We start from the raw sequence: 23143 nt of genomic DNA, 5'->3' as shown, positions 1-23143 counted from the left end.
CTCAGGCTGTTATCAGAGAACTAGAGAGAAAGTGACCGCCAGAACGAAAACCGGAGGAGCCGACACACCGAACTGTAAAACAAACAGCTGCTTAAACGGAAAGCACGGTCGCCCCCCTCTTGTTTAGGCTGCTGTGAAGGCGTGACCGCGCATGCGCAAACTAGCAACTCCCGGCCGGTGACTGCGAGACTTTAGCGCGCTATCTGAAGTGGTTGTACTGGAGCGGGTCGGTTGGTGGCCTATTTTTCGGGTGGCACCTGGACTAAAATGTCACGTAACGAGATTGTGGTAGGTTGCAGGGTGAGTTGTTTAGATGGTGGGCGGGCGTCTAATAAAATGCAGGAATTGATTTCTTCAATGCGTCACACGATCTTTGCTGCCATTGGGTTTTAGTGTTAGCGCATATTATGTGTCGGTGTGACTGAACTCGGCACTCGTGGAGTTTACAAAGTTGGTGGTCAGATATGTGTAACCATATTGTGAGGTGAACCACAGGGCTAAGGAAGGTTCCTGCTGCCATTGACTTGTGTAACACCCCTGCAGACTGTGTACACCACTGTTTCCCAACTATGGTGCCTCCAGCTGTTGCCAAACTACTACACCCAACATGCCCAGATTGCCTTTGGCTGTTCGGTAATGCTGGGGGTTGTAGTTATGTAACAGCTGGAGGCACCCTGGTTGGGAAAAAGTGATGTACACAGTAGCACCTGTCCACTGCAAAAGTTTATTCCCAGGCTGCATAAGAAAGCAAAAAGCTTTTACTTATCTGTCTCTTAGCCTCCAGTATAGGCACCAGTCACACTGCACCTGATGGAGCGGCAAATGCCACATAACATCGCCCATGAGGCAATAGCGTCCTGTGGTGGAACATCACTGCGCCCGGTTATCAGCTGTGTGCGCAATCCTTACTTTAGGTGCAGCACTTAGGCATCCAGGAGCAACATAAAACAGGCATAAAAGGCACCTCCGATATGGCGTGCTTGTCGATTGTTGCATGTACAGTGTTGTAGTATGCATTACACAATTTTGCTGAGGTGTTACACAAGTCATTGGCTGCAAGAACCATCTGGAGTCCTGTAATTTAGATATAAAAACTTTAAGGGGTCTTTCTCCCCTTGATCCTTTCTTGTGCCATATCATTCCCCCTCTGCTCTCTGTGCCATTATATCCCCCCTCTCTGATGCTCCCTGTGCCATTATATCACCCCCCTCTGATGCTCCCTGTGCCATTATATCACCCCCCTCTGATGCTCCCTGTGCCATTATATCACCCCCTCTAATGCTCTGTGCCATTATATCCCACCTCTCTGATGCTCTCTGTGCCATTATATCCCCCCCCGATTCTCTCTGTGCCATTATATCCCCCCCCGATTCTCTCTGTGCCATTATATCCCCCCCGATTCTCTCTGTGCCATTATATCCCCCCCGATTCTCTCTGTGCCATTATACCCCCCCCCCCCGATTCTCTCTGTGCCATTATATCCCCCCTCTGATGCTCCCTGTGCCATTATATCCCCCCTCTCTGATGCTCCCTGTGCCATTTATATCCCCCCCTCTGATGCTCCCTGTGCCATTATATCCCCCCTCTCTGATGCTCCCTGTGCCATATTATCCCCCCCCTCTCTGATGCTCCATGTGCCATATTATCCCCCCCTCTGATGCTCCCTGTGCCATATTATCCCCCCTCTCTGATGCTCCTTGTGCCATTATATCCCCCACCCTCTCTGATGCTCCCTGTGCCATTATATCCCCTTCTCTCTGATGCTCCCTGAGTCATATTATCCCCCATCTCTGATGCTCCCTGTGCCATTAAACCCCCCTCCCTTTTCTGATGCTCCCTGTGCCATTATATCCCCTCCTCTCTGATGCTTCCTGTGCCATTAAACCCCCCTCCCTTTTCTGATGCTCCCTGTGCCATTATATCCCCTCCTCGATGATGCTCCCTGATCCATATTATCCCCCCATCTCTGATGCTCCCTGTGCCATTAAACCCCCCTCCCTTTTTTGATGCTCCCTGTGCCATTAACCCCCCCCCTCCCTCCCTTTTCTGATGCTCCCTGTGCCATATTATCCACCCCTCTCTAATGCTCCCTTTCCCATTATATTCCTCCCCTCTCTGATGCCCCTTGTGACATTATATTTCACACTGGAAAATGTCTAGTGTCTGAAGAAAAAAGTTTGATAAAACTTGTAATTTATTTAGTCGATATTAGAAGAAAGCTAGAAAGCAGCTTACAACACAAAAAAGACAAAAAGACATAACTAAAATAATGTTAGTAAAACACCTATGCATTTCAAGCTTGTACAAAGCTCTGTCATGGCAACAACACTGTATGTCTGGCTAGTTTAAATACCAAAAATGAAATTAAACCCCCCGCCCCCCCCCCCCTCTCAATTACACCTTTTGAAAATATATTTTGTAAGAAAAATAAATGGTGTTGTGTTCAATACTTTTCACCTGCTTGGTGACTCCATTCAGCAATTAAAATCAATGGCATCCACTGCTTACCAGTATATGTCAGCATTCTGTTTTCATGGATCATCTTATTCTTGATAACCTTGTTCTAGAATTTAAATTCTCAATACTGCTGCATTATTTTTACACAGAACCAACTTAAACAGAAATACAGGACAAGATATTATGGGAATAGGTAAGTAGTGTGCCTTCTTTAATTCTAGTAATGGTAATTTCTAGTATGCAGGTCATTGTATATGAACTTATGAAGAAAGAAGAGATTCCAGCATGGCAAGTTGCATGAAAAATCTTTGGTGTTGATTCCATTGAAGACACAGAATATGACAAGTACATGTTTTGGGTGAAGTCCGCCCTTAGGCTAGGTTTCCAGACATGATTTTATTTTTATTTTTTTGGATTTGAATTTATTTGGAATACTGCCACTGCAGTTTTTGAGCCAAAGTGAGAAATGTATTCAAAAGGAATGAGAAATATAAAGGAAGGACTTATACTACTTCTTCCTACTGTATCCACTTCTGACTTTAGAACAGTTCAAAGGTATAACCAGCTCACCCTTTTCGGCCGCCACTTGCCGCGTCCCGGATCCAGCCCGGACAGTGCTGGCAAATACTTATAGAGAAAAGAAGAAATATCCAGCGCAGCAACAGCTCGAATGCAGGAGAATTTATTCCAATACAGCAACAAACAGGAATGAACATCAGTGACATGTTTCAATCGTCTAAGCGATCTTAGTCATACTGGCACTGCCAGAATAAGATTGCTTAGACGATTGAAACGCGTCACAGCGGTTCATTCCTGTTTGTTTCTGTATTGGAATAAATTCTCCTGCACTTCTGACTTTGGTTCAAAAACTGCAGTGGCAGTTTTTACAAAAATGCCAGGAAAAAAAAAATATAGCTCAACTTAAAGGGGTAGTCCAGTGCTGAAAAACTTATCCCCTATCCTAAGGATAGGGGATAAGCCCCAGAGGTCGGACCCCCTGCGATCTCCTGTACGGGGCCCCGGCTCGCTGGCCAGATAGCTGGTGTTGACCACCGCACGAAGCGGTGGCCAACACGTCCCCCTCAATACTGCGCTATGGCAGAGCTGGAGATTGCCTAAGGCAGCGCTCCAGCTCTGCCATAGTTATATTGAGGGGGCGTGTCAGCCGCCGCTTCGTGCAGTGGTAAACACGCTCCCTTCCCATGGGCTGCCTGGACCCCGTACAGGAGATCGCGGGGGGCCCCAGTGGTCAGACCCCCCTCGATCTGAAACTTATCCCTTATCTTTAGGATAGGGGATAAGTTTTTCAGCACTTTTTTTTTTCCATTCTTGCACTTTCTTTTTTTCCTCCTCCTCCCCTCACATCGCTTTCAATTTTGCACCTACAGGCCCATATGAGGACTTGTTTCTTGCACCACTAATTGTACTTTGTAATGACATCAATCATTTCATCACAAAATCTACAGTGAAATAAAAAAATACATCTATAAATCTTTGTGGAGGCAAAATTGAAAAAAATAAATAATGCTTCCGATTCTACACAATTCACTTTTCAGTAAACGTTACACCTTCTCTTTATTCTGTAGGTCCATATGGCTAAAATGATACCCAACTTAAATAGTTTTGATTTTGTCTTCTGTTTAAATGATAACTTTTTGCATGAAAAAGTTAAAGCTTTATAAAAGTTGGGTATAGTTTTAACCGTATGGTCCTACAGAATAAATATAAGGTATCATTTTTAACGAAAAGTGCACTGCGTAGAATCAGAAGCCCCCAAATATTCACCGTAGATTTTGTGGTGAAATTGATGTCATTACAAAGTGAAATTGATGTCGCAAAAAACAAGCCCTCATATGGGTCTGTTGGTGGAAAATTGAAAGAGTGATCATTAAAAGGAGAGGCGGAAAAAGAGTGCAAAAATGAAAAAAACCTGTGGTTTTTAAACCCTTCCCGCAGAATGCTGTAGCTGTATATACGGCGGGTGATGCGGTACCTTTGCGCATTGCAGATGTATACGGCATGGGTTAATCAGCTGGAGTCCAGGTGTGTCCAGCGGGAGACCACATCCTCCTGACACCCCGGGACCCCATCTAATTGGTCTCCATCAGCGATCGGGTGCGGTGGGTGTGCAGATGTCCAGCGGCAGCAGGTCGGGGTGTGGTGGGTAAGTGAACTCCCTCTAACAGTTGTAAAACTACAACACCCAGCATTCCCAGGCTGTCTGGATGTGCTGGGAGTTGGTTTTGTAGCATCTGGAGGGCTACAATTTGGAGACCACTGGTATGCTTCTTTCCCCTACATTTTTGTGGGTTGCAGTTTATTTTTTATTTTTATATTAATTTATTTATTTTTTGCACTTTTTTTAGGGGGGGCATATGCGGTCTGTACCACCGACTGTTCTGCGTGGCTGTGTGGCCGGGTTGTACCCCGTGTGCAGGTTGTGCTAATTTATTGCTGATCGACACTTTTTTGGGGTACAGGCTTTTTTTTCTTTTTTAAAGGGGGGGGGGGGGGAGAGAGAAGAGTGTAGAGTTTGCGGTATGGCCACACAGAACAGTGGCTGGTGGCATGGACCACAGACACCCAAAAGAAAGCTCCAAAAATGCCTTACACACACACAAAAGTGCTGAACAGTAATAATTCACTGATCAGCAATCGGCGCAGTCTGCACGTGGGGTATGGTACGGCCACGCAGCGCAGAATAGTTGCTGGTGGCACGGAATGCAAGCACCCTACAAAAGTGCAAAAAAAAATGCCTACATACATCGATGTAAAAAGCACTACACATTAAAATAAAGTGAAAAAACACTACATTTACACACTTACACCCCCCCCCTATAAAATACAAATGCTCTGAAGGCTTTTAAGTGGAGGAGGTATACGTCATGCTCTTACCTCCAACACTGAGACCGCCAATGAGGGAGAGGAGAAAGACCCCACATTTCTTCCTCCTCCCACTAGTCATCATCCAGTGATGATGAGCCCCCCAAAAGACTGCACTACAGGGAAATGCCAGTAGAGGTCCCCCATACTAGTGACACTATCCCTTATACAATCCCCCTTGTCCGCTCATATAATTGATCCCCGGATCCCGGTCTGGACGGTTATGAGCCACAGATTTCTGGGTTTGTTGGCTTCCCAAGAATCCAAATTGACCCCACTGAAATGGACTTTGTTTTATTTATTTATTTTTCATTTTTTGTAAATTTTGATAGCGGCTCAAACAAACTTTTGCGGCCCAGCACCCTGAGGGTTTTCCTCAGCTGAAATCAACCACATTTCCTGTGGAAACCTTAGTAAATATGTTGGGTTTTTGTGAAAATGTCATGAGCGCGCCCTTTTTCCAGATAGCCATGTCCCTCTTTTTGGGCTTTCTTAGTAAAGTGGAGAGTTAATCATCTTTTTTTTTTTATTTTTTTATTTTTTTTATTCTGGTGCAGACAGAAGTTCTGGCACAACCAGACAAAACATGTCTGGTTTGCAATAGTAAATGAGGGCCAATATTTATGATCCCGCACGGTAAAGGGCATAAACGTAAAAAAAAATACCAAACACGAAAAATACAGATTTTGTCATCACCGGATGTATCAGAAAAAAATGAATAAAAAGCAATCGGCTATTAAAAATAGAAATGGTATCTATCAGCAGGCACCCCGTGCAAATGCCCAGGGGGGGTCATTAGATCCCCCCCCCCCCATGTCGGCGATCGGCGCAAATCTCAAGTGAATTCACACTTGCGATTTGTGCCGATTACGGGTCTATGGTGACCCAGAATAGAAGGGGGATCGCGGTTGTCTAAGACAACTACGATCCCCCTGAAGGCATAGGAGTGAGGTGGCAGGGGTGTCACCCCTCCTATCCCTGCTATTGGTGGTCTAGACATGACCACCAATAGCAGATCGGGGGCGGAGGGGTTTACTTTTGTTTTCCCCATCCTGCCCACCCACAATAGGCGGGGCAGAACGGGGAAAACGAAGGGGACCGAACGCAGAAGGTCCACTTACCCGTTGTTGGAGGCTGCTGGCGACGGGGATTGGCGGGCGGCGACGTCGTGCGTCAGAAGAGGACTGCTCCCTACAACTACAACTCCCAGCATGCCCAGACAGCTGTTTGTGCATGCTGGAATATGTAGTTTTGCAACAGCTGGAGGGCTGCAGTTTGAGACCACTATACAGTGATCTCTAAACTGTATTCCTCCAGATCTTGCAAAACTACAACTCCTAGCATGCTCAAACAGCTCTGTGCTGTCTGGGCATGCTGGGATTTGTAGTTTTGAAACATCTGGAGGGTCACAGTTTGGAGATAACTATATAATATGTAGCCCTCCAGATGTTGCATAACTACATCTCCCAGTATGGCCTTCGGCGATTAGTACATGCTGGGAGTTGTAGTTTTGCAACAGCTGGAGGCACACTGGTTGGAAAATTGAGTTAGGTAACAGAACCTAACTGAAGGTTTTCCAACCAGTGTGCCTCCAGTGTGCCTCCAACTCCCAGCATGCACCGTCTGTCAGTACATGCTGGGAGTTGTAGTTTTGAAACAGCTGGAGATTTGTCCCCCATGTTAATGTACAGGGTACATTCACACAGGCAGGTTTACAGTAAGTTTCCTGCTTCAAGTTTGGTCTGCAACAAATTTGTCGCCGCAGCTCAAACTCCTATCGGGAAACTCACCGTAACACGCCAGTGCGAATGTACCCTAAAAACACTATACTACACTACACTAACGCATAATAAAGGGTAAACCACAACATATACACCCCCTTACACTGTCCCCCCCAATAAAAATAAAAAACGTATTGTACGGCAGTGTTTCCAAAACGGAGCCTCCAGCTGTTGCAAAACAACAACTCCCAGCATTTCTGGACAGCCACTGACTGTCCAGGCATGCTAGGAGTTAAGCAACAGCTGGAGGCACCCTGTTTGGGAATCACTGGTGTAGAATACCCCTATGTCCACCCCTATGCAATCCCTAATTTAGTCCTCAAATGCGCATGACGCTCTCTTATTTCGGAGCCCTGTCGTATTTCAAGGAAACAGTTTAGGGCCACATATGAGGTATTTCCGTACTCGGGAGAAATTGCACTACAAATTTTGGGGGGCTTTTTCTCCTTTTACCCCTTATGAAAAGGAAAAGTTGTGGGCTACACCAGCCTGTTAGTGTTTAAAAAAAAAAAAAAAAAAATGTTAACACTAACATGCTGGTGTTGCCCCCTACTTTTTATTTTCACAAGCAGTAACGCAATCTCTCCTGAGTACGGAAATACCCCAGATGTGGGGGTAAAATGCTTTGCGGGTGCACAACAAGGCTCAGGAGTGAGAGCGCACCATGTACATTTGATGCCTAAATTGGTGATTTGCACAGGGGTGGCTGATTTTACAGCGGTTCTGACATAAACGCAAAAACATAAATACCCACATGTGACCCCATTTTGGAAACTACACCCCCCACGGAATGTAACAAGGGGTATAGTGAGCCTGAACACCCCCCCCACAGGTGTTTGACAAATTTTCATTAAATTTGGATTGGAAAATGAAAAAAAATGTTCGGCAGGCGCACTACAATGCTCAGAAGAGAACGAGTGCCATTGGGATTTTGAAGAGAAAATGTGTCCGGAATTGAAGGCCATATGAGTTTACAAAGCCCCCATAGCGCCAGAACAATGGACCCCCCCACATGTGAAACTACACCCCTCATGTAGTGTATTAAGGGGTACAGTGAGCATTTATGCCCCACAGGTGTTTGACAGATTTTTGGAACAGTGGTCCGTGAAAATGAAATTTTTTTTCATTTGCACAGTCCACTGTTCCAAACATCTGTCAAACGCCAGTGGGGTGTAAATACTCGCTGCACCCCTTATTAAATTCTGTGAGGGGTGTAGTTTCCAAAATGGGGTCACATGTGGGGGGGTCCACTGTTCTGGCACCACAGGGGGCTTTGTAAACGCACATGGCCCCTGACTACCATTCCAAATGAATTATCTTTCCAAAAGCTCAATGGCGCTCCTTCTCTTCTGAGCATTGTAGTTCGCCCGCAGAGCGTTTTAGATCCTAACATGGGGTATTTCCATACTCAGAAGAGATGGGGTTACAAATTTTGGGGGACATTCTCTCCCATAAGCCTTTGTAAAAATGGTAAATTTGGGGAAGAAACTGCACTTTAGTGAAAATTTCTTTTTTCCTTTACACATCCGATTTTAACCAAAAGTCGCCAAACACCTGCGTGGTATTACGGCTCACTGGACCCCTTGTTACGTGCCTTGAGGGGTGTAGTTTTCAAAATGGTATGCCATGTGGGGTTTTCTGCTGTTCTGGCACCATAGGGGCTTCCTAAATGTGATATGCCCCCCCAAAACCATTTCAGCAAAATTCACTCTCCAAAATCCCATTGTTGCTCCTTCCCTTCTGAGCCCTCTACTGCGCCCGCCGTACACTTGACATACACATATGAGGTATTTCCTTACTCGAGAGAAATTGGGTTACAAATTTTGGGGGGCTTTTTCTCCTATTACTACTTGTAAAAATTCAAAAACTACAAGAACATGCGAGTGTAAAAAATGAAGATTTTGAATTTTCTCCTTCACCCGGTCGGACCGACCAATGGCAATTGGGGGCAGGAGGATTAAAGTTGATATCCCCGCTCTGCCCACCCCTGGATGTTCAGGCAGAGCGGGGGGAAGATGGCGGCAGTAAAGAAGCCGGCAGAGGTGGAGGCAGCAGTGAAGATCAGTGGTAAGTGATCTTCACTGCTTCCTTCTAGGAGTCTCCAAACTACAACTCCAAGCATGCCGAGACAGCCAAAGGCTGTCTAGGTATGCTGGGAGTTGTAGTGTTCAAAATCTGAAGGGCCACAGTTTGGAGACCACTATACAGTGGTGCCCAAGCTTTAGCCCTCCAGATGTTGCAAAACTACAACTACCAGCATGCCTGGACAGTTTCAGCATGCTTGGAGTTGTAGTTTTGCAACATCTGGAGGGTTACAGTTTGGACACCACTAAACAGTGGTCTCCAAACTGTTCTCCTCCAGTTGTTGTATAACTACAACTCCCAACATGCCCTTCGGCTGTCTGGACATGCTGGGAGTTGTAACTTTGCAACAGCTGGAGGCACACAGGTTGGGAAACACTGAGTTAAGTAACAAACTCTGTGTTTCGCAACCAGTGTGCCTCCAGCTGTTGCATAACTACAACCTCCAGCATGCGCGGACAGCCAAAGGGCATGTTGGGAGTTGTAGTTATACAACAACTGGAGGAGAACAGTTTGGAGACCACTGTTTAGTGGGAGTTTTGCAACAGCTGTAGGCACCCTGTTTGGGAAACACTGCTGTAGGTTAACTTTGGTATCGGAGGCAAGTTTAATTCTTACATCCGGGTCCGCCCCTGTGCAAATCCCTAATTTGGGCTTCAAATTCCCATGGCGCTCTCTCACTTCAGAGCCCTGTCATATTTCAAGGCAACAGTTTAGGGCCACATATGGGGTATTTTCGTACTCGGGAGAAATTGCCTAACAAACTTTTACCCCTTAGGAAAGGTAAAGCTGGGGTCTACTCCAGCATGTTGTTGTAAAAAAATTTAATTTTTTACACTAACATGCTGGTATTGCCAAGCAAGTAAAAGGAAAAAAAGACCCCCAAAATTTGTAGTACAGAAATACCCCATATGTGGGCATAAAATGCTCTGCGGATGCACAGTAGGGTTCAGGAGTGAGAGCGCCATGTACATTTGAGGTGATTTACACAGGGATGTCTGATCGTTAGAGCGGTTCTGACATAAACACACGTACATACACACACACACACACACAAAAAACCCACATGTCACCCCATTTTGGAAACTATATCCCTCACGGAATGTAAAAAGGGGTATAGTGAGCCTTAACACCCCACAGGTGTTAGAAGAATTTTCATTAAAGTTGGACGTGAAAATGAAGAAGAGAACATTTCTCACTAAAATGCTGGTGTTAACCCAAATTTTTCATTTTCACAAAGGGTAATAGGAAAAATGCCCCCCAAAACTTGTAATCCTATTTCTGTATGGAAATACCCCATATGTGGATATAAAGTGCTCTGCGGGCGAACTACAATGCTCAGAAGAGAAGAAGCGCCATTGGGACTGTGACTGAAATTGAAGGCCATGTACGTTTACAAAGCCCCAATAGTGCCAGAACAGTGGACAACCCCCCCCCCCACATGTGACCCCATTTTGGTAACTACACCCCTCATATAATTTAATTTGGGGGTCTTTTTTTCCTATTACCCCTTGTGAAAATGAAAAATTTGGGATAACACCAGCATTTTAGTGAGAGTTTTTTTTTTTTTCATTTTCACGTCCAACTTTGCCATGACTGAGCAGGAGACAGAAGATTGGAGGATTTCTTTGTTTAAAAAGTGTGTCTCTGCACCTCAACATGCGATGGTAATTTGTTCCAAACGACCCATCGTTGCTCGAATCCATCGTATGTTGAGGGATCCGTGCAATGTAAAGTATAGGAAGTTATACTCACCTGTCCCCACCGCATCCTCACCGCTCCCGATGCTGTCCCGCTGCTACGGCGTCTTCTTCAGGATCCTCCGGTGTCTTCCGCATCTTCTGCAGGGTCCGGGGTCTCGCTGTCTGGTGACGTTATTACGCTGCTGTGCCGACACGGCGTGCGTAGTGACGTAATAATGACGTCGGAAAGAGAGACCCTGGAGAAGATGTGGAAGACGCCGGAGGATCCCGAAGTGGACATGGAGCAGCGGGGATAGGTGAGTTAACCTGTCCGGGATGCTTAAACTGCTATCCGACAGCAGCTTAAGCATTTTGCGCTGTCAGATAGCAGTTAATGCGATGGCCCCGACATATAAAAGCATCGTATGTCGATTTCATCATATGTCGGGGCCATCGTAGGTCGGTGGGTTACTGTATGTGTGTGTGGATATATATGTATGTGTATATATCTGTGAATATATGAAGTGTGTGTGTGTGTTACAGGGGGACTACAATCATATGATTCCGGCTGTTGCAAAACTACAACTCCCTGCATGCCTGCAAAGCCAAATGATGTGTGAGCATGCTGGGAGTTGTGGTTTTGCAACAAGTGGAGGAACACAGCTTGCAGCAACATTGCTAAAAATCTGTTTTACTAATTATATGCCTCCAGCTGTTGCAAAAGTAAAACTCATAGGATGTGTGGGAATGCTGGAAGCTGTAGTTTTGCAAAAGCTGTAGGAACACTGTGTGTGTGTGTGTGTGTGTGTGTGTGTGTGTGTGTGTGTGTGTGTGGCATAAAACCCAGAAAGGAAAGAGTTACCTCTCCCAGAGCAGTGAGGTAGGGGGAGTGGTCATCACGCCCCCCTGCTGTAAATGAAAAGTACTTTCTCATTCAGCTCCTTTGGTGGACACAGGAACCGTGGGTATATCTTGCTGACACTAGGCATATCAAAAGGAGTCGGCTCCTCCCAGCAGGATATATCCCACCTACTGACTCAGAGACACTGTTTTAGCTCAGTGTCCTAGGAGGCAGGCACAGGTCTGGAGAAAACTAGACCTGGTCTACTTTTATCATTTTCTAGCTGTTAGAGTTTAGATTGTTTTCTCCTTTTTTATTTTTCTAGGTAGGGATGACAGGAGCATGGCGCTGCCTGATTTCCCCACATGCGACTGAAGGGCATGGTCCATAGAGTATGGTCAGTTAACCCTTCCTCACCACCGGCCAGCACCAGGTTGTACCTTGGGGCCGGGTCACCTATTGCCTCTGCTCGCCCCGCTTATTGCAGCCTGGTATGATGCAGTTGGCCCAGTCTGGTTGAAGAGAGGCACTCTTCACATACTTTACGGGGTAAGTATCTGCACCTTAGGTAAGTATGTGACCCCCCTTTCCACTCTTTCTCTAATAGGGCCTCTCATGAGTTAACCAGGGGAAGGGGTTATCAGTCTTTATTAGGACTCTGTGTGGAGGGGGCACTTTTGGAGGTACTGCGGCTGTTGTAGTGGTTAACCGTTTTATACAGTGCTGGGCACACGAGGCGCCCTATCGTCCGCTACCGCAGCATGTTTTTTTGTGGTCCGGCAACTGTCTTCCCTGTTGGGGACCGCTGCTGGCCATTTTGTACTCACCGGCGATCGGCGGGGTTCGTGGGCGTCCCTTCCGGGCCGCCTGAGAAATTTAGGCCGCGGCTTCTGCCTGTTTCTCGGCCGCGAGTAGCTTCGCCCCCCCTTTCCTTCGCTTCCCGAACAGCGCGCGCACAGGGAGGCATGTTTCAGCCTCTCCAGTGTTAGCGCGTGCTTGGGGACACAATTTCAGCCTCTCCTGGCGCTGCGGGGATCACCTGTCTCCTCTCCTCTTCCGGGGATCACGTGTCCTCAGCTCTGGAGTCCAGCACCGCTCTCTCCCTCATGCTTCTGCACTCTGCTCCTGGGAGTCTCCCTCCAGCCTTCAGTCTGCTCCATATCTTCTGCAGCAACCTGAATTTCGGGCTCCGGGATAACTGCCCCTGCACTCCTGGCGAGACTTCAGGACACAGGAACCTGGGTGAGCTTGTTCCATTTCTTCTGTCTCTGGGTAGCTGACTTCTCTGTATTTTTGCAATGTCCGCCCCCAGCTTTGATCCTTCTCACAGACAGGCGGTCTCCGCTTCGGTCACCTACTATGCTTGTACGGGGTGTAAGGTTAAAATGCCGGAGGGTTCGGCTGAACCCACTTGTTCTGCCTGCTCTTCCTCCCATCCTAATTCCCCCCCCCCCACCCAGGAAAGCCCCCCTGAGCATCTGGCCTCTGACCCTGCCCGGTTTGGGTGTCTTCTCTCTCCCAAACGATCTCTGATCTGGCACAGGTATCCAGGGAGGTGGCTACGGCCTTAAAACAGTCCTCCTTGCGTTCCCCTTGGTTGACAAGCTCGGCGTCTTCGGACCGTCGGCGCTCTCGCAGACGTCCCAGAGTCATTTATTCTGACTCCTCTCCTGAGCACAGGTCTTCCTGCCGCATGCGTTCCAGGTCACCTCCTAAAACTCCTCAATCGGCATCTTCGACTTCGCCACTTCCGGATGCAGTCCCTTCGGTCGATTGTTGCATCCATGGATCAGGGCGAATTCCTGTCTTCAGTGGACATTCGGGATGCGTATCTCCACATCCCGATTTTTCCTCATCAGCGGTTTCTGCGGTTTGCTGTTCTGCAGGGTCACTTTCAGTTTGTGTCTCTGCCCTTCGGCCTGGCCACAGCCCCCAGAGTCTTTACCAAGGTCCCGGCGGCTGTCATGGCCATCCTCCGGCCTCGGGGGGTGTCTGTCCTCCGTTACCTGGACGACCTGCTTATTAAGGCCCTGTCCCGGGTCCAGAACGAGGAGAGTCTCCACATCACCCTGCTGACTCTGTCCAGTTTCGGGTGGCTGATCAACGAGGAGAAATCCAATCTTTCTCCCTCCCAGTCTCTGGTTTTTCTCAGCCTCCGGTTCTATACCGGGAGCTCCCGGGTTTTCCTCCCTCCGGGTCGCTCGTTCCTTTTATAGGACTGGCTGGTGCTGACGACGGATGCGAGCCTCCTCGGTTGGGAGTGTTCTTCTGGACCGCAAGGTCCAGGGCCGCTGGTCTCCTCAAGAAACCAGGCTTCCTATCAATGTCTTGGAGATCTGGGCCATCTTCCTTTGTCTCCGGCACTGGGAGTATCTTCTCCGGGGCCGCCCGATTCACATTCAGTCAGACAACGCCACAGCCGTGGCGTATGTCAACCGTCAAGGGGGCACTCGCAGCAGCGCTGCCATGACAGAGGTGTCCAGGATCTTGATCTGTGCGGAGCGCCTGGTTCCCTCCATATCAGCGATACACATCCCGGGGGTGGACAACTGGGAAGCGGACTTTCTAAGTCGCTCCTTTCCTGACCCCGGGGAGCGGTCTCTTCACCCGGAGGTGTTCGAGTCCATTTGCCATCGCTGGGGGATTCCGGACGTGGACCTTTTTGCGTCCCGCCTGAATCGACTGGTTCCGGCATTCGTGTCAAAGCCAAGAGATCCTCTGGCTCTGGCCGCGGATGCCCTCGTCATTCCCTGGTCTCGGTTCACTCACGTATCTGTTTCCGCCACTTCCTCTTCTACCCCGAGTGCTCCGGGAAACTCTAGGCAGAAGGCGTCTCGGCCATTCTGGTGGCTCCGGATTGGCCCCGCCGCTCTTGGTACGCCGATGTGGTAATCTGACAGGTACGCTTTAATGCTTAACACTTTATGGACTGAGCCCTTTTTCACCTTAAGGACTGAGTCCTTTTTTGCAATTCTTGCCACTGTCAATTTATGCATTAATAACTTTGGGATGCTTTTACTGATTATTCTGATTCCGAGAGTTTTTTTGTGACATATTCTACTTTAACATAGTGGTAAATTTTCGTCATTACTTGCATCCTTTCTTGGTGAAAAATCCCCAAATTTCATGAAAATTTAGCATTTTTCTAACTTTTAAACTCTCTGCTTGTTGGGAAAATAGACATTCCAAATTAATTTTATATTGATTCACAAATACAATATGTCTACTTTATGTTGACATCATAAAGTTGACATGTTTTTACTTTTTGAAGACACTAGAGGGTTGAAAATTATAGCAGCAATTTTCAACATTTTCACGAAAATTTCTAAATCTGAATTTTTCAGGGACCAGTTAAGTTTAAAGTGGATTTGAGGGGCCTTTCTGTGAGAAATACCCCATTATAGAAACTACACCCCTCAAAGTATTCTAAATGACATTGCGAAAGTTTGGTAACAGCAGCAAAGTGGAGGAGAAAAATCTAAATCTGTATTTTTTTTTTTTACACCAACATGTTCTTGTAGCCCCATTTTTTTTCATTCTTAAAAGTGGTATTAGGTGAAAAAGCCCCCCAAAATTTGTAGCCCAATTTCTCTTAAGTATGGAAACACCTCATATATTGACATAATGGGGCTCACAACATGACTCAAGAGGGAAAGAGCAACTGTGGGATTTTTGAAAATTAGTTTTGCTGTCATGGTTTTTGGGGGCCAGGTTGCATTTATGAATCCCCCATGGTGCCAGAACAAGCAACAAATAAAACCCCACAGGGCATACTATTTTGGAAATTACACCCCTCAAGGAACGTAATAAGGGGTATAGTGAGCCTGAACACCTCACAGGTGTTTGACGACTTTGCGTTGAAGTTGGACGTGAAAATGGAAAATTTGAATTTTAACACACAAATGATGGTGTTACCCCAAATTATTCTTTTTCACAAGGGGTAATTGGAGAAAATGGACCCCAAAATTTGAAACCCAATTTTTCCTGATTAAGAAAATGTGCCATATGTGGACGTTAAGTGCTCTGCTGGCACACTAAAGGTTTCAGAACAGATTGAGCGCCATTGGTCTTTTTGGGAGAGAATTTTTGCTGAAATTGAAGTCGGGGCCATGTGGGTTTCCAAACCTCACATGGTGCCAGAGCAGCAGAAACCCCCAACATGTGGCACCATTTTGGAAACTAGACCCCTCCAGGAATGTAACAAAAGTTACAGTGAGTACTTGAACCTCACAAGTTTTTTTGAATAGTGGGCTGTAAAAGGGAAAAATTAGATCTTTAATACTAAATTGCTGGTTCTAACCAAAATCTTTTTTGTTCCACTAGTAGTAAAAGTAAAAAAGCTCCACAAAATTTGTAGCCCAATTTCTCCAGAATAAGGATTTACCCCTGAGGCCTAAAGTGGTGCTTTGCACTGCGATGGTTGAGGTTCTGACGTAAAATCTAAAAAAAAACCCCGGCAAGTGACCAAAATTTTGAAACTACACCCCTCAAGGAAGGTAACAAGGGGTACATTGAGTACTTCACAGGTTTGAACAGTGGGCCAAAAAGTGAAAAATTTGATTTTCTTACACTAAAATGTTGGGGTTACCCAATTTTTTACATTTTCACAAAAGGTAATTGGAGAAATTGGGTTACCAATTTTCAGAGGGCTTTTTCTCCTGACTATGGAAACACATCCACATATGGGGTAACGTGCTGGGCGGGCGCACAACAAGGCTCAGAAGTCATAGAGAAATTTTGTAGTTTAAAAAGAATTATCTCCAAAAACAGGCACATTTTCCAATAAAAGGTTTTCTTCCATAAAGGTAGACATAAAAGATTTGATTAAAAAGCACTTTCAATGCGTTTCTAGCTCGGACTGAGCTCTTTATCAAGACGTCTGTTTGCATTTGAGGCCTATGGCATATCAGTAGCTCACTGTTACATAAATTCAGAGGAAAATACAAAAATAAAATGCCCACATGTGACATTATTACAGAAAGTACCCACCCTGAGGAATGGGTATAGGGGTAAAGAGGACATTTTGAACGCATGGGTGTTTCCTAAATTTAATTTCCAGGAATAGATGAAGTGTACTAAGGGGGGGGAATGAAAATTGCAATTTTAGTACTGATATGCCAATTCCCAGAATGATGATCCAGAGTATAGCCGAAAGTAAAAATGATGCATGCCCCAAACCCTATGCTCTGAATCCTCATTCTGGGAGTGTGAGTGTGTGTGTGCATGGCTGTCTCCCTAACCTGTTACCTCAAATGCGCATTTGAGGCAACTACAAACCCCCAATACTGTTGACTCTGTGTCCCATGACTCATTTTTTTGGAGAAAAAAATATATATGGGGTAGTGCTGGGCGGTATACCAGTTCATACTGAGTACCAAATTTTTTTCCTGCACCGCAATACCGGTTGGTTTCCCCCCCCCCGAATTTATGATTGATCAGCCACAGCGCGCTGTCCCCACATCGGGCAACTAATCATATGTGACCCGCGGGCGCTGTTCTGCCCCCTCCTCCCTGGTTTATCAGCCCAGCGCTGCGCTGTCCCCCACATCGGGGGTCTAATCAGATGTGACCCGTGATCGCTTCCCCCCCCCCCAAATAATTATCAACCACTGCACTGCACTGTACTGTACTATGCTGAGCCTGGGCTTCAGAAATAAGCAAAATAAACTTACTCACCTTCTTCCTACGTTCCCCCGTTGCTCCGAAAACAGCCTTGCGGTCCCTCCGCTGCTCTTGCGGCTTCCTGGAGATGTAAACTTCACAGAGTGTTCAGCCTGTCACCGGCCACGGCCATGTCCCGCCTCGGCCGCTGATAGGCTGAGCGCACTGTCATGTAAGAAGCCAGCAGACTGGCAGTGGTAGGCTTTTTCTGGGATCGTCCCTTCTTTCCAGTGTGGGGGACCTCAACTAGTGCTGGGCGGTATACCGGTATGAACCGGATACCGTTTTTTTATTCTCCCACGGTCTGGATTTTTGCCCATACCGCTATACCGGTTGGGCCCCTCCCCCACCTTCTGGATAAATTGTAGAGCCCAGCGCGGCGCCCTCTCTTGTCCCGGTGTGCTTCTGTGGCCCGATTCCGCTCTAACTAATCCATTTACTGTGTCCCCCCCACTGCGCCCGGCGAGCACGTTAATCCCCACTGCTAGCTTGATCCATGTGCCCACTAGCGGTGTCACAAGAATGCCGAGCGCGGCTCTGTTCCCCGTCCCTGTCAGCTCTCAGGGTACGGGAATTGATTTAAAAGCCTCACGCGCGGCTAACGTAGCCCTACGCTATTTGCGTAGTACTGCGCACGAGGCTTTTAAATCAGTTCCCGTACCCTGAAAGCTGACAGGGACGGGGAACAGAGCCGCGCTCGGCATTCTTGTGACACCGCTAGTGGGCACCGGGACCCCGTTCAGGGGGGGGGGGGGAGGGGGGGGGTGAACAGGCGGTAATACCGGGATACCGCGATAATAAAAGAAAAATACTGTGATATTCATTTTAGGCCATACCGCCCAGCACTAACCTCAACTGGAAAGTGTTGGCCGGGGACGATCTGAGGGCCCACAGTTCCAGAGGTGCTCTGACCCGCTCCTTGGCGGCCGCCAAAGATTAGGGCCTTTAGAACTACCTCTTGATACTGATGGAATGTCCCTTTGTTGTCAGCGTACTGGGACAATACAAAAGAATTGTACATGGCAACCTGTACCGTGTAGTCCGCAACTTTTTTGTACTATGCCAGTGTTTTCCACATGGCATTATATGGCTTGAGGACTTGATCAGAAAGATCAACTACCCCCTTATACCGATTGTAGTCCAGAATACATTTTGGCTTGAGGACCGATCCCGCGGTACCTCGGACAGGGGTGCTGCCATTCCCATGAATTGTGATGAGCATAAGGACATCCCTCTTGTCCTTATACCGGACCAACAGGCTTTCATGGGAAAAGGCATGGGACTCACACCGGGGGGATAGGAGCATGTAGGGGATAGGGCGGAAGGCCTCTTTGATTCTTCCGGACTGTCCCACAAGCGACCGTGAATCTGGTGGCGAGGGATGTGAAGAGAGGAATACTAGTATAAAAGTTATGCACGTAAAGGTGGTAACCTTTATCTAGCAATGGGTGCAAAAGGCCCCCAACAATTTTCCCGCGAACACCCAGAGTGGGGGGACATTCTGGGGGTTCAATACGGGAATCTCTTCCCTCATACACCATAAATTTGCAAGTGTACCCTGAGGTACTCTTGCAAAGTTTAAACATCTTCATGCCATACCTCGCCCGTTTGTTTGGGATGTATTGCCGGAAGCTGAGTCTCCCCTGAGTCTCCCCTTATAGCGACCTCCTGCCCAGGGACATAGGCCTCCCAAAATTTGGGGGGATATGCGGCATTATCAGCATAATGCAAACATTACCGTATGACCTCGAACCGGGGACGTGCCATGGCCATACTGTAGACCGGGGTCTGGTAAAGGATGTCCCCACTCCAGTATTGCCTGACACTGGGTTTTTTAACTAGACCCATATGCTTCACGAGGCTCCAAAATGTCATAATTTTGGCTGCATTGACTGGCAACCACTCATTGTGTCTAGCTAAAAATGAGCCTGGGTTTGCAGCGACTAACTGTTGGGCGTACATGTTTGTCTGGTCAACCATCAGATTGACAAAGTCGTCACTGAAAAAAAAAACCTGAAATAGTAAATTTCAGTGAACCCGACTATGTCAATTTTGATTCCTGAGTCGCCAACAAACTCAGGAATCACGGGCTCGTGGTCTGCTGGCTGAGTCCAGACAAGTTCTCCGGTACGGGGCACCAGTAAACTTGGCTGGGGGGCTTGACAAGTATGAGCGCCAGGGGGGACTCATACTAGCATGGGGCACAGGGTCAGGAGCAGAGGAGGTTTGCGGTCTTGCATGGCGGCGTTTTTGCCGCCTTGGTGGCTCATCAGAAGATGATGAGGAAATAAGGAAGGTCTTCCTCGTCCTCTGTGGCGCTTTCAGAATCGGAGGCAAGTAAGGCATCGACCTCCTCCGCTGAAAACGCCCTGCGGGCCATTCCGCTACTGAAGTGTATATACGTGGGGGGGGGAAACTTTGTTGGTGTGTGTGCTGCAAGTGGTGTGGTGCGAGTCTTCCTGCCCTAAAAACTGTGTAAATAAAAATATGCGGTATCGCCGCATGCGTAAATATCCGAACTATAAAAATATATCATTAATTAAACAACACGGTCAATGGCGTATGCGCAAAAAAATTCAAAAGTCCAAAATAGCGTATTTTTGGTCACTTTTTATCAGGGCTGTGGAGTCGGAGTCGAGGAGTCGGAGGAAATTTTGGGTATCTGGAGTCTGAGTCGGCAAAGAATGCTCCGACTCCTACTAAATTTAGATTGGAATAAAAAAAAAAGCAAGTTTAAATGTCCCAATTCAGGAAAAGTTATAATTAATGACTTCTCTACTGTAAGAATAAAGACCAATGCATGCAGTGCCTCACGTAACCGCAAAATGAACACGTTAAGTGACCGCGAAGAAGCATGCTTTTCATGTGCTTCACTATATGGCACACAATTAGGAGCGGCAATACTTCTACTTTCCATAGTGTTGTGTTCTGCTGTTACAGGGAACCCATGGGTAGCCTAGCCTCTCACTGATAAGGGATTAAGTAAATATGTTTTTTGCAGGACTAGAGACACTTGCATAAGTGAAGGGAATGGAGGGTCAATAGTTCAAGACTGAAGCTGTAAACCATTTGAAAAAGGCTATAAAAACTTGTAAACTCGATTGTTAGCTTAAAGGGGTACTCCGCCTCTAGACATCTTATCCCCTATCCAAAGGATAGGGGATAAGATGTCAGATCGCCGGGGTCCCGCTGCTGGGGACCCTCGGGATCGGCGCTGCGGCACCACGCTATCATTACTGCACAGAGTGAGTTCACTCTGTGCATAATGACGGGCGATACAGGGGCCGGAGCATCGTTACGTCGTGGCTCCGCCCCCTCAATACAAGTCTATGGGAGGGGGCGTTGCGGTCATCACGCCCCCTGCCATAGACTTACTTTAAGGGGGCGGGCCGTGATGTCACGAGGGGCGGAGCTGTGATGTAACAATGCTCTGGCCTCTGTATCGCCCGTCATTACGCACAGAGCGAACTCTGTGCTGCAGCGCCGATCCCGGGGGTCCCCAGCAGCGGGACCCCGGCGATCTGACATCTTATCCCCTATCCTTTTGGATAGGGGATAAGATGTCTAGCGGCGGAGTACCCCTTTAAACATGACTATGGGATTCTACTAGGGAAATCATGTTTTATAATAAATGCCCCTTCCTAGATCCTCCCACTGCCCTATCTTCAGCAGCAGATCAGCACACAAACTGTTCAATACAGTAGACTGTTGGCTTCCCAGCCAGTAGTCCTGTGGTAATGACATGTATGTTGCCTTTCTTTCCTTCAAGGAATCTATAAAATACATTCACTTATTAATACAGAGGAGTCGGAAGTACAAAAAACTCCGGAGTCGAACATTTATATACCGACTCCACAGCAATGCTTTTTATATCCTAAAAAAATGAATAAAAAGTGATCAAAAAGTCTGATCAATGCAAAAATGGTACCGATAAAAGCTTCAGAACACTTGAGCCCTCATACCGGCCCATACGCTGAAAAATAAAAAAGTTATAGGGGTCAGAAGATGACAATTTTAAACGTAGAAATTTTCATTCATGTAGTTAGATTTTTTTCAGAAGTACGACACAATCAACCCTATACAAGTAGGGTACCATTTTAATCGTATGGACCTACAGAATAAAGAGAAGGTGTAATTTTTACCAAAAAATGCGCTGCGTAGACACACAAGCCCCCAAAATTTACAAAAAAAATTTTTTTTCTTCAATTTTGTCGCACAATGAATTTTTTTTCCCGTTTCGCCATGGATATTTTGGTAAAATGACTAATGTCACTGCAAAGTATCGTATTTTTCGTCATATAAGACGCACCTAATTTTATAGGATAAAAATCTAGAAAATAAAGATTCTGAACCAAATACAATGTAAAGTATAGGACAGTGATCTTCAACCTGCGGACCTTCAGTTGTTGCAAAACTACAACTCCCAGCATGCCCAGACAACGGCTGTCTGGGCATGCTGGGAGTTGTAGTTTTGCAACATCGGGAGGTCCGCAGGTTGAAGACCACTGGTATAGGAGGTAGTACTCACCTGTCCCCGCCGCTCCGGACTCGTCACCGCTGCCCTGGATGTCGCCCTCCATTGCTGTTGCTGTGTCCCCGTCGCGACGACGTGATGACGACTAAGGAGAGCGCCGGCCAAGCAGGGGATCCCGACACGGAGCAGACACCGAGGAGGCAGGTAAGGTCCCTCCCGGTGTCCTGTAAGCTGTTCGGGACGCCGCGATTTCACCGCGGCGGGCCCTGTTCAACCCGACTGAACAGCCGGGTTAGTGTTATTTTCGCTTCAGAAGGGTTAATACAGGGCATCACTGTGATCGGTGATGTCCTGTATTAGCCGCAGGTCCTGGCCGTTGATGGCCGCGGGGACCGCTGCGATAGGACAGGTATTCGCCATATAAGACGCACCAACTTTCCCCCCCCAGTTTTGGGGAAGAAAAAGTGCGTTTTATACGGCGAAAAATACGGTAGATTTGGTGGCGCAAAAAATAAGCCATCATATGGAATTTTATGTGCAAAATTGAAAGCGTAATGATTTTTAGAAGGTGATGAGGAAAAAATGAAAATGGAAAAACGCTGAGTCCTTAAGGGGTTAACATAATCAAATTAATTGTAAGCCAAACCTGCTTTTTGCTTCAAAATGTCATCACAAAACCTGAAGGCTGGGTTCCCACAGTACAGTGAATCATGCCTCCATGCGTTGCCAATAATAATAATAATAATAATAATGTGTTGCCAATAATCGTGGACGTTTAAGAGCACTCTCAGGTGAATAGAGTTTTGTCAATAATTGTAGTACCTATTGAAGCAACTGTTAGCTGTACTGTGTAACTATAAACTGTGTGCATCTTTTTTAAGCGCCCTAAAATGTTGATGTAGGGCATGTAGCTAAGAGTGGGTTTACATCACTTCTTCTTAGTACGGGGACCAGATCCGGCCTCCTTTTCGTTCATTGAATGAGCCGACTGCAGTCAAACAGTGACTCTAGTTGGCTTATTTTTACCCCATATCCTTTTTTCTGACCGGACTGAAAACCGTGGTATGCTGCGGTTTTCAGTCCGGTCAGGAAACCGGATAGGGGGCAAAATTGAGCCGACCGGAGTCGCTATTTGACTCCTGTCGAAGGGGGTGGATCTGGTCCCTGTGCTAAGAAAGAGTGATGTGAACCCACCCTAATAGAGAATGGCACCCACTGAGTTCTTGTCTGTTAAATTACAAAAGTGGAAATTGTAGACCATGCCAGTTTCTCCTATAGAGTC

At 46.9% G+C, this 23143-nt stretch overlaps 2 protein-coding genes across 7 annotated transcripts in view; one reads left to right on the top strand and one right to left on the bottom strand.

Moving 5' to 3' along the window:
• The window catches only part of LOC130365708 (signal-transducing adaptor protein 1-like), a 219909-nt gene extending 219083 nt beyond the window's left edge, over window positions 1–826 (bottom strand). The window contains exon 1 of the mRNA XM_056568891.1: window positions 808–826. The gene's annotated coding sequence lies outside the window, so the exon portion shown is untranslated. The remainder of the gene's footprint in view (window positions 1–807) is intronic.
• The window catches only part of LOC130365641 (centromere protein C-like), a 322002-nt gene continuing 298994 nt past the window's right edge, over window positions 136–23143 (top strand). For 5 of the 6 annotated variants that reach the window (XM_056568886.1, XM_056568883.1, XM_056568884.1 and 2 more), the window contains exons 1-2: window positions 136–300; window positions 2607–2650. In XM_056568886.1, coding sequence (XP_056424861.1) covers window positions 268–300; window positions 2607–2650 — 77 coding nt within the window. In that variant the 5' untranslated portion in view covers window positions 136–267. The remainder of the gene's footprint in view (window positions 301–2606; window positions 2651–23143) is intronic. The other variant, XM_056568882.1, reaches the window with a different exon arrangement.

The sequence above is a fragment of the Hyla sarda genome, chromosome 1 (assembly GCF_029499605.1).
Source record: "Hyla sarda isolate aHylSar1 chromosome 1, aHylSar1.hap1, whole genome shotgun sequence".
Lineage (NCBI taxonomy): Eukaryota > Metazoa > Chordata > Amphibia > Anura > Hylidae > Hyla > Hyla sarda.
This window is presented reverse-complemented; position numbering and strand designations above follow the sequence as displayed.